Source organism: Numenius arquata, chromosome 6 (assembly GCF_964106895.1).
Source record: "Numenius arquata chromosome 6, bNumArq3.hap1.1, whole genome shotgun sequence".
Lineage (NCBI taxonomy): Eukaryota > Metazoa > Chordata > Aves > Charadriiformes > Scolopacidae > Numenius > Numenius arquata.
In genome coordinates, this window is record NC_133581.1 from 66,204,934 (window position 1) to 66,217,018 (window position 12,085).

General features: G+C 38.9%; 1 protein-coding gene across 1 annotated transcript in view; it reads left to right on the top strand.

Annotated features, from left to right (window-relative positions):
* Window positions 1-243: 243 nt before the first annotated feature.
* Window positions 244-12,085, top strand: part of WDHD1 (WD repeat and HMG-box DNA binding protein 1) — a 29,494-nt gene continuing 17,652 nt past the window's right edge. Inside the window, exons 1-7 of the mRNA XM_074149163.1 lie at window positions 244-320; window positions 2,355-2,466; window positions 5,244-5,395; window positions 7,808-7,919; window positions 8,463-8,513; window positions 10,255-10,350; window positions 11,874-11,966. Of these exons, the coding sequence (XP_074005264.1) occupies window positions 244-320; window positions 2,355-2,466; window positions 5,244-5,395; window positions 7,808-7,919; window positions 8,463-8,513; window positions 10,255-10,350; window positions 11,874-11,966 (693 nt within the window). The remainder of the gene's footprint in view (window positions 321-2,354; window positions 2,467-5,243; window positions 5,396-7,807; window positions 7,920-8,462; window positions 8,514-10,254; window positions 10,351-11,873; window positions 11,967-12,085) is intronic.

Sequence of the window (12,085 nt, forward strand, 5' to 3'; positions counted from 1 at the left end):
CTCTCACGGTTCGCCTCCACAGCCGGGCCCTGGTGAGGAGGTGCCGGCACTGTGTCCCCCCCGTCGCTTAGGCCGGGCTGGCCTAACCTGACCCCCCAGGTCCCCAGCCCCGTGGGTTGGGTGGGTGACCCAGCAGCTCGGTCCCTGCCATCTGAGGCTCTTTGTGAAGCTTTTTTTTTCCTTTTAAAATTTATTTTATTTCCCTCCCTTTTGTTCTCCGTAAATAAACAGGTGAGAGCGAAGATGCCTTCAGCACAAAAGCCGATGCGGTACGGCCACACCGAGGGCCACACGGACGTCTGCTTCGATGACACTGGGAGGTAACTGTCTGATTCCTAGAGACCAGGGTGAAGTGTGGCCTGGGGGAGGGATGGTCTTGTTCTTCTCCATGGCTTTCTCAGGAGTTTCTCTGCCAGCCACTGCTGGGTGAGGTACACTGCATCCAGATCCCCAACATCAGAAGGACCTGTTGGAGCGGGACCAGAGGAGGCCACGGAGATGCTGCAACGGCTGGAGCCCCTCTGCTGTGAGGACAGGCTGAGACAGTTGGTGGAGTTCAGCCTGGAGAAGTCTCCGGGGAGACCTTAGAGCCCCTTCCAGTCCCTAAAGGGGCTCCAGGAAAGCTGGGGAGGGACTCTTGATCAGGGAGGGCAGCAATAGCACGAGGGGTAATGGCTTTGAACTAAAAGAGGGAAAACTTAGACTAGATATGAGGAAGAAATTTCTTATGCTGAGGGCAGTGAAACACTGGCCCAGGTTGCCCAGAGAGGTGGGAGATGCCCCATCACTGGAAATACTCCATGTCTGGATGGGGCTCTGAGCAACCTGTTCTAGTTGAAGATGTCCCTGCCCATGGCAGAGGGGTTGGAGTAGGTGGTCTTTAAAGGTCCCTTCCCACCCAAACCATCCTGTGATTTATGGCCAGGCTTGATCTGGCAAATCCTTTGGCTTTTTTGCGTGTGTTGAGAACTGGCTATAAGACGTATAGTTTGATGCCCTGAATTTTGAAATGATTGACACATAACTTCAATGTGAGCCTATATATATGCATATGTGTATATATATAAAACCTCTATATGTGCTTTTTATAAGAGTGATTTCACAGCATCTAGAAAAAATCAGTGTGGTGTGGGAGAAAATATGTTCATATATGCACTCAGAAATTAAAAATACAGTTGAAGAAATCTGATATTGGGCTTACTATCTTTTCATGTTATTCTTAATTTATATTTATACATTCAAGACCTACAGTAAGTAATTTCCGTTACGTTTTTATTGATTAAATGGTAAACCAGAAAATAAGCCCTCTCAAAAGGAACTCAAGGGGCAAGTCTGACTTACCGTATGACTGTGGTTGAAGTCCATATTTTCTTATTCCTTTCTTTAGTTTGATAGCCTTGGTGCAAAGGGGACTGTTAAGAATTAGTCAAATAACAATCCCTTGCAACTACAAAAAGCCTTCTTTGCCATTACAATGCAAATCTTTAAAAAAGATGCAGACATTTCTGCTGAAGACCTCTGCTCCGCTGCTGCTGGACTCTCCAGCATCAATATATTCAATACCAACACCGTGTTGTGTTGCTGTAAAGTACAGCCCTTACAGAACTAAGAGCAGCAACATCACAGCTTCAACACTGGTTTTGTAATGTTTTGCTGTTTAATTAGAATTTTTTGAGATGGCAAACAACTTTAGAAAAAAAGAACGCAAGGCTCGATTACAGATTCACGATGTCTTTAATTAAAAATCCCATGTGAACTTACCTAGATTTGCTCTGTGACTTCAGGTTATTGTTTACTGCATTAAAATTGTGAAAGTTAACTCTAGCGAGACTGAATTCTGTATTAGCTGTTTTTTAAAGGTTCTGGAACATGTTAAGTTTGTTAAACTTCAGTCACGTGTTCATTAACACTCTTAGTTTTGCCCTCAACTTTGTAATCGGCTGTAGTGAAGTTTTCAAAGTCTTACGAAGCAATTAAATGCCCAGTGCTTAGTGAAGTAAGTGCTAATTAAGTCCTTTGAAAAATTTACTCGGAGTCCTGGAAAAAAACGGGTTGACGGGTAATATCTAAGGGTCAGTTTGGATGAGTGCCAGGCCTAGGCGGTTGTCAGAGACTCAAGGTACTGTCTTATGCTGCCAGATGTGATTTTTTTTTTTTTTTTTTCCCCTTCCCCACGTTTGATTGGTTACTTAAACATAATAAACGTAGGTATTCACTGTATCACACGGTATGTATTGTGTTTCAATTTAAAGACAAACTTAACACTTCAGTAACATTTTCATGTTGGGGTTTAAAGTCAGGGGTGGGCATCCTTTCCATTCCTCCATGTTAACAAATCCCATGTCTTTCCACAGCTGCATTGTAACTTGTGGCAGTGATGGAGACGTCAGGATTTGGGAAAACCTGGATGATGATGATCCAAAGTCCATTAACGTGGGAGAAAAGGCCTATTCCTGCGCTCTAAAGGTATCGTCGTTAACAGAACTCCTCTAAGTGTGTCACAAGATACTGGATTTTCAAGCTCAGGGATACTGCTCGTATGGATAACATTAAGTATATATTGGGATAATATACAAGAAAAGCCAAGAAAAATACTGTATGTAGTGCATTTCGGCCTGATGTATGTTAATTATGTAGATCTTTGTCTTGAGATTATGTATAGTAAAAATAAATTGAATGCTGTTGAATGAGCAGCAGGTATTTAAATTTGAGCAGATGAAAATATTCTACCTTTATGTCTAAGTGAAAATATTAAAGCAGTATTGAAAACATAATTTTCTGAAATACACAGAAATTTAATTGATTAGCTGTGCCTATAGACTTTTTGAATATTTTAACTAAATTAAGTATGTTATATAAACCAAGAATGGTTCTAACAATTCATTTTACCCCATAAAGGATTGTAGAGGAATTATTGCTTGTGCTAAACTGCTGTAATAGTTTTTTTCCCTCCTCTTCCTTCACATTCAGTTACATTAATTTCTGACTTTGATCTCCTTTCTGAGAAACAAACCCAGCAGATTAAGCTAATTATGCGGTGAACTTTTCACTGCATAATTAGCTTATTAGGCTGTTTCAGTGTTTTCTCACAACGTGAGAAAAGCTGCAAGAAGTTTCCCGGCGTAAGATGTGATCATCAAGTATTAGGAAAAAGAGTCGAGTTGCTATTTTATGTGGGCCTGTTTTGATGTCCAAGGAATTATAATCTATGTTCATCAAAACAATCACTTTCACAAAGTCAGTGTCTGATAATGCTTTGGTAATATTTTTTTTATAATTGGTTGATATTTCGCTCTCAAAATTGTTGTTTAGCCCAAAGATGCCTCTGAACCTTTCCCAAAGTCAGAAAAGAACGGGATTCTTGCTTGCTTGAATTGTAACAATTAGTGAGAACGCTGATTACAGGCAGTTCTGTAGTCTGATGGCATTTTAAACATAACCTGCTCTATTTTAAGGCAATTCCGTTTTCTGTATCTTGCAGGAGCCATTATTTGTAAATAACAAGGCAAATAAGTTACCTATATATGAATTTGTATAATAGAAAATAATTCTTTTTATTATGCATGTTCATATATTTAGCTTGAGAGTTCTCACATTATTTCCTTTATGTGCAATTATTGTTGTATTACATTAGGAATCGAAGGTCTAAAATGTTATCTTTATGGCAATTGCAGAAGAAGAGAGGAATTCCAAGTGTCTTCATCAGTTCTCCAGATAGTCTGTATTTAACTTAGCAGTGCTAAAGGAAGTTTTAAAATTGTTTTTCAACTATTTGTGGTTTTGGAGAGGAGTATGAAAGAGGAAATAAATGAGAATTGACATAAATGGATTATATTTTAACAATAATCATTTGAAAGCTTATTCAGAACTACTGCCTTAACTGAAACCCCTTTCTTATACTGCCTTTAACATACCTCGTGTATCTGTTCCTCAACACCTGTAAAATCTATTGTCATCATTGGTTTTTAGGGTGTTTTGCTGTTGATTTTCATCACATTACTCATCTTTTCACAAACCAAGTGAGGTGACTTGAATGAGTCCTCTTAGCAAATCAGTGGCAGAGCCAGAAATCGCTAAAACTATTAACGAACAGAGGAGGGAAAGTCCTGTTTTTAATTTGTGACGCTCGTAGGAATAATCCTCTGCTCTTCAGTTTATTGTAAAGTGCTTTTAGTTGTGAAAGATTTTTTTATTTTTAAACAGTGAGATCAAGAATGCTTTGTGACACTTCAGGAAATCTTATTTCAAAAATTGTTCTTCATTAATGAAAATGTTATAAGGAATTGATCTGAGATGTTCATGTAATCTAGGTAATAAATCTCATCTCTTAGGTTATTTAGTACTGGCTGCTGTTTTGTTTTTCTTCAGGATTTTTACTATAACTTTAGGCAACTTTAAAAAAAAATAAAAATAAGGCATTCCCTCCTCCCCCCCCCCGCCCAAGTGCAAACAAAAGACCCTTAAGGAAATAAGGTATTTCTTTATTTATATGTTTCAAAAAATTACTGCTATGTACAACTGAGGAACAGTTTTGTCACTTGAAGTAGAGATACTACTTTTCCAAGTACAGGATAATTATTCTTTTGTTTTGCTTTTTTTTTAATCTGGATTCATTTTTAGTAAACATCTGCCTTCTGTTTTCTGCAAAGAACTAAGGGATAGTTCATGAACTTCTCATCTTTCCTGGTGGCATTTAACTGAGACATTCGGTCCGAGGGTGCCCTCTCCTGATACTGCAGTGTATTAATCTAAATAGGGGGCAAGATTCTTCCCGGTCTAAGAGCTTTCTTGCCCCTGTAAAAGAAGTAAATTTTCCATCCACCGGGAGAATATCAGGTGGTTCTCTTTGAAATTCATTAGTGAATTTGAGTAGTCATTATTTTAGTAAAGATAAAGGTTGGGAAGGCCTTGATGCAATAATTGCCATGTAGTTACCATAATTAGTTTTATATATTTTAGTATTAAATCTAGCAGTGTGTTTCTATAGGACTGAAAGTAAGATAATAATTTTTCTAGTTTTTAATAGTTTGATTAAAATATTAAAGTTACTGTGCTGGTCTGTATTTTGAGGGAAAGAAATGAAACTTAAAGAATATTTTCCCTATTACTCTTACTGTCAGACCTCTTTTGGAACTAGTAAAGTTAATCCACCCAAGTATTGGCAATGTCAGAGCAAGTTTTTTTGGCTCTGTGGGCATAAATGTGTTTTAACTAACAAATTGCATGATGGATTTTGGTTTTAGAATGGGAGACTGATCACAGCAGTATCGAACAATACCGTTCAGATACACACGTTTCCTGAAGGAGCTCCGGATGGCATCCTTACTCGTTTCACCATGAATGCAAACCATGTCATCTTTAATAGCGATGGTTCCAAAATTGCTGCTGGATCTAGGTAATCTCTGCGTGATACGGGAAAGCTTTGCTATCGCTCGAAATCTGGCGACTTCCTCTCATGCTGATTTTTACCCATGAGATCATTAATCCACATCCTTCTGAGGGTTTGCAAGTATTGCAAAACGCCTTCTGCGGGGTGGAGGGGAAGAAAGGAATGGAAAGGACTTTAGGCAACAACGCTCCGAGAGATACTCCATCCACCAAATAATTGTAAATGGAATCGGGGTGTTGTGAAATAATTCCTTTTCTTTAGACTTGAGTGTTTTCAGCTTTTGGTCCCGTAATGCATAAACGTACCTGTTTGCCCGTACGGATCTCACTGCAGCATCGAGCGTTTTGGTACCCTGTGCTAAGGAGAATGCCCTGACTGTTCAGGATCATGGTGCTGCAGATGTATATTCACATGCAAAAGTCAGGGGGGTTCTGATTTGCCTGAGAGCTTTGAGTCATTCCCTGGCATCAGAATCATCACCGTTCTGCCAAATGATAACAGACGACAGTGGCAGGACTTGCCTGAGGGGAATTAAATGCGTAGGTTAGTTGATTTCTTAGGGCTGCATGTTTGCTTTTACATAATATACTCCAGACCTTTAACAGAGATGGCAAAATAGCAAGTAGGCAATATTTTATTTTTTTAATTTATCTAAGGTTTAGGTGATTCTTAATTGGATTTGGTGAACTCTTTGGGCAACTGTAGCTAACCCAGGCTGTCTGCTCGTCTCTCTGCTGGAATTTGTCCTCTGCAGTAGAGATGGCAGAGCGTTGCATCTGCTCCCTGGCTCCTCTAAGTGTGAATTGAGCTAGAAAGCGATTTGGATGGATATAGCTGGACTGAACTCTGGCAGCTGCGGAGCAGATGCACCAGTTCCACCAAAACTGGGAGGCTGGACAGCTGGGGGTAGTAACCAGTCTAATCTCTAAATCTGACGGGGATCATGAGTTTGGGCCCTTTTCCAGGGCTTGTTTCTGAGGCAACAGCTCTGCCCCGGAATCTGACTTTGATTAGAGAGGTTAGGCAGGCAGCGAACTCTTTTCTGTTTCTAAAACTTTTACAAACCCCCAGTATTTCTGCAGCCTGGCCGCAGGGCTCTCACTTTAGGAAAAAATGCTCCTAAAACTGTGAGGCCACCTCTTGATGAGTTCTTCTGTAACATGCTGAAGGGGAAGATGACAGCCATGGAATGAAGGAATGCAGCTAAGAAGAATTGCTTTTAGTTGTCCATTTTTTCATGAAATCTGTTTTATAGAATTGTCTAGGTTGGAAGGGACCTTCAAGATCATCTAGTCCAACCATCAACCTAACCCTGTTAAACCACCACTAAACCGTGTCTCCAAGCTCTATGTCAACCCGTCTTTTGAATACCTCCAGGGATGGTGCCTCAACCACTTCCCTGGGCAGCTCATTCCAAGGCTTAATGACCCTTTCAGTGTAAAATTTTTCCTAATATCCAATCTGAACCTCCCCTGGCGCAACTTGAGGCCATTTCCTCTTGTCCTATTGCCTGTGACTTGAGAGAAGAGACCGACACCTGCCTCTCTAAAACCTCCTTTCAGGAGGTTTAACATCCAACTGGCTGCCAAAATTCAAATTAACTATTTAAAAAATAGTTGTGTGACTTCTTAAATGAACCGAAAATATCCTGTTGCCAGTTTGTTTTTTCTTTAAAGTTGTCTTGTGGTGTTTAAGAGTGCTAATATAATTTTAGTTGTCTTGCAATATAGCTTATAGTCTTCCTTTTACCGCTGATAAGTGTTAGATAGTTGACAAAACTGAGGTTGTGTTTCTGGATATAGTTAAAGTAATGCTTAACCCTATAGAATTAGGTCCTAAAATTAAATTTCTCTCTGAGGGTGTTGCAATGAAGTAGGAGGTACTGAAAGGTGATCACTGGAGCTCTTGGGCTTGGCAGTTTGCATTTATATTTTGAGTTAAACTGCAGTAATGTCTGTAATTTTGGAGGAGGGAATAAAGTTGTAAAAACTATGTTAATGTGTCCGATAAACTTAAATGGTCTTAAAAATCCTGTTTAAAAATATCACAAATGAATACCGATCCAATTCAACAGACAGTTCTTGTTAAGTCAACTCTTTGGTATCTAAGGAGAGGTTTTCATTAGGTCATATGGAATATTATATTAAACCGATATATGGTCTGTATGCACATAATATCCTATTCAAAGAGCAACCTATTTTATGAACTTTAACATGAACAGAAATTGTCTTCTGATTTAAAATATAGTCTGGCCTTGATCCTATTGTAATAAGACTCAAGGTTGTCATTGTCCCTTAGATCATACAGTGTTTGAGCCTTGGCTTCCCCAAAAGATAATTAGTGCCCAATTTTTATTGCCATAAACACATAGTTTTTGATTGTTAATACTTTTTATGTCTGCGCTGTTGTGTTCTACAGTGACTTTATGGTGAAAGTTGTGGAGGTGACTGACAGCAGCAAGCAGAAAACGTTCCGAGGACACGATGCTCCTGTTTTAAGCCTGTCTTTTGACCCTAGGGATGTTTATCTGGTAAAAACACCTTCTTGTTTATTTTCTACTTTTAATCTTCTTTTCCCTGGGCTAAAAAAAATAAATATATGCTTTTTACAAAAATACCAGTGACTGGGCACATGAGACTACTTCATTTCAGCTGACCTTAGTGATGATGGAGTGTGTGACAACTTGTTGCCTCCCGGGAGAGCTCAGCATTTGCTTTACTGCTCAATTACTGTCTGTGTTCTTCTGGAATCTGATGCTGATCTGATTTTTAGAGAGGAAAAGATGGCTCACTACAGAAATCTAATACTGATTTTCAGCCTCTTTTGCGAATAAGCAGCTCACTTGAAGTCTGAGATTTTGTAATTACAGTAGTTTGGAGTCGACTACAATTATCAAGATGACAGTATTAGAAAGTATTAAGTCTTAAAATGGTTTAAACGGGGAGGGTTTCGTTTTAAAACTGCATATATACTATATGTCTGTAGTGTTGGTTATAGGGATTTTTTCAATTTTGAAGCATTGATTTCTCGATGTCTTAAATTATTAATTTATTTACAAAAATCTCTTACGTAGGCATCGGCGAGCTGTGATGGTTCTGTCAGAGTATGGAAAATTGCGGATCAGGTAAAAGGCCTGTCTTTCAAAGTTAAGTGTTTCATAAGAAATCCAGGATTTCACAGACAGCAGGAAGAGCTGGCCTGAAATAACTTTTAACTGGAACAGGGTTTTCTCTTTGTAGAAGAAATCTAACTACACTTTACAGAATACTTTTATCTACTTCTGGGAGAAATTCCAAAGCCTGATTATGAAATGTTGCCTGAGTAGCTGTGGATTGTTCTTCCTGTCTGTGGAATCCGTGATTTCTTCTGTTCATCTTTATTCACTGGCCAACATTGTGTGTTTTCTCCTCGGCACATTCCGAAATAACACTTCTGTGTGAAGAGAGCAATTGACATCAGATTCCTTGTTTCGAAATTTCAGCTCATTGCTGAATGATTAAGGGTTTAAGGAAGGATTTGTATTCTAATAAACAGCTATGTAGGTATATTTTGGTTTTAATTATTTTTATCGAGCTTCCTATGAAATAATGAATAATTTTCAGGATTGTAGACTTGACTGGGGAAGGTGGAATAATGCTCTGAGGTGCTACACAGTATCTTCTTTTATAAGTGATCTGGTTGGCTAGCCTCGTTAGGAACACAATTACTTTGACCTGAGATTAGGAAGAGATATGGATTTCATGTGCCAGGATCACTGAGATGATGGCCACGATGATAACAATTTTATTTGACGGGGGATTTTGGCCACGATGTTGCTTCAGTCTCTCCTGTTTGTGCCCGTGGCCCAAATACTTAATTTTCTAAGGACTCGAGGCTCAGCTTTTAGATTCAACATTTTAGATTTGAATGAGTTTAAGACTATCAACAAGGGCTTGCTATTGCACTTTGCTTGTTACAAATGTCACAACAAATTCTCAGGAGGACGTAAATCACAGTTTGAAGAGCATAATTTATTAGAAATACAATCTTTGGGCTCAGCTTGTCAACATTTGGCCAAAATAGTTCAGGCCTGTAAGAAATCAGGTCTAGTGAGAGAATTGGATTTAGTCTCTGCTTTTGGAACTTGAAAAGAGGATTTCAAGTGAACATTTTAATAAGGTAATTCTGCATATGTATGTGGGATTATTTTTGCTAAATGCCATTGACTGGAATAAGAATTTATGTGGAATTTTTCCTGTAAATACAGTTGAAAATGCAGCCCCGTGCATGTGGATTGCTACTTTTTAAAATCAAAAGCATACTTTTAATGTGAAATCTTGTGCTCCAGAGTGACAGCGGGTGCCTTTTGGGGCAGTTAGACTTAACACTGTCCTGGGATGGGATTGTGGCAGTATAATTTATCTATCTGTGCTGTAATTTGAGAATATGGCCATTCATCCTTTATACTGCTGTGGCGAGATTCAGGCTGGGGTGTGTCACGTCGCTGCAGTTCATCTGCGTTTCACAAATGCGTTTTGGCCACATTTCTCTATAACCTAAAAATATGTGAGCTCATTTGTTCCGTACTTGATTAAAAACACTTGTTCTGTGATCTGATTTCTGTTACAAGTAGTTGTATTGTCATTAAAATATCTTCAGGTCTATATTGGCAAGGTATTTTTTCTTTTTTTTTGTTGTTTTTTTATTTATTTTATTCTTTAAGGCAATATGTATCATTGTATTTGGATGAGAGAGATCATTTTGGTTCCAAAAATGGTGTATCTTTTTTCCTTTAAGTTTTTTCCACACTTTTCCCTTGAGAATTTGTAGCGTACAGTAGATTTTCACAGAGCTAAACCCCTCATTTTTTAATATTTTGTTTTCAGACGTGCACGACAAGCTGGCCGCTGCTGCAGAAGTGTAATGATGTGATAAATGCTAAATCAATATGCAGGCTTGGCTGGCAACCTGGCAGCGGGCAGGTGAGTGACACTGTTTTAGCCACATCTTAATCCTTTTTTTTTTTGCTTTGGGAGTCCAAGAGTAGAATTCAATCTGGGCAAGCCCAAATTGCAGCTCCTGGGACTAAGGAAAATATTCGGGGTGAAGTTCACTTTTTAGGAACAATAAAAACCTGGAAATGGTGACTTGTTGAAGCTCCAGGCTCTGTTTGGCAGAAGTCCAGCTGTCAGCCCAAAACAATTTTAAACACTCATGTTGCACTGAACAGGAAGGAACATTGTACGCCAGGGAAATAATCGAATTGCTCACAACAGAGCATCAGAGGAGATGGGTCTTTCTCTACTTTAAATTTTGCCCTATCACTAATCTTGCTCTGGAAATATATCCTTAGTAAACTGTCCCCTTTCTTTTCATTGAAATTGATTCTCTTGTGACTGAAGGTGGTGCTGCAAGAGTTCTGTGTGTGGATCACTGACCCAGATGGGTTGGGGGGTTTGTATAGCTCTACAGGTGTCTCTGTAGCACGTAACCTGGAACATCTCTGCAGCAGCTGATAATGCAGAGGGGAGAGCAAGAAGGAGCAGATAAATGCGAACCTGTATGAAATGAGACATTCCCCGCCGTGCTTGAAGTAAAGGACAGGGAATTGAGCTAAAGTTGGCCATTCAGAAGCCATAAAACAATTTTTCTGTTCTTGCCTGTAATAACAGTGTGACAGAACCTATTACTCCTTTATAGCCATTCCAGTATCCTGGGTCTAAAGAGTATTTTCCAGTGTTTTCTCACAGTTCTTACCTGAATAATCTTGTTTCCCTGACTTAGCATGTCCACTTATAATTACTGGCTGCTCTGATAGCATTATGTATAACTCCCCGGTGGAAGAGAGGATGTCACCTGCAGTACAAGTTGTTTTGATATCCGTATCGCATCAAAACAAATACTTTTAATTTTTAGGCTAATTCTTCACACACACACCCATATTTGAAATGTAAGTAGTTGTCTTGCTTCTCTTACAAACCAAATTGTTAGAAGTCTTTAAAAAACCCAAATCCTAAAAAAATAAACCGGCAGTAACATTTACGTAGTTTTGTGAAAGGTGAAATGAGCTGTTTCAGGAATCCGCTATTCAAATAAGATTTACTGAGAAATAAATCTTATCTAAAGAGGTTTGGGGAGGGAGGGGAAAGCAGAACATCAACCTTGTGCTCAGAGCACTGAAAGCTATTTATATGTGTGTGTTTAGCTGTTTCATAAATAAGAACTTGTAACCTTATGGTGCAACTGTCATTATCTTCAGTTTTCTGCTGGAAAGAAATGAATTATTAAAATAAAAGCAGGCGTGCTTTGCATGTGGAAAGCATTGAAGAACCTTGTAATTCAAGGTACTTCAGTTTTCTTCACTTTCTTATTGCTAGGATGCTGGAGAACCGTTAAATAGTGGGGCAGTCACAGCTGTAATATTTCTGAATGAAGGAGCTATTTGAGTGTTCTGTTTGAAAGAGAACTTGTTCTAAATTGGCTGATTCTTGTTCCTTTTGAACAGTTGCTGGCAATTCCTGTAGATAAAGCTGTTAAACTATACACAAGAGAAACCTGGGATAGTCAGTTGGACCTATCGGATACATTCATCACACAGGTTGGTACATAAACCAGGTTTTTGCTAAATCTTCCGTAAGCTAAATGTTATTCTGCTAGAAATTATCTTCTGGACAGTATCTCCCCCCGTCACCGGTAAATTTTCTAGCTTATTTCTGA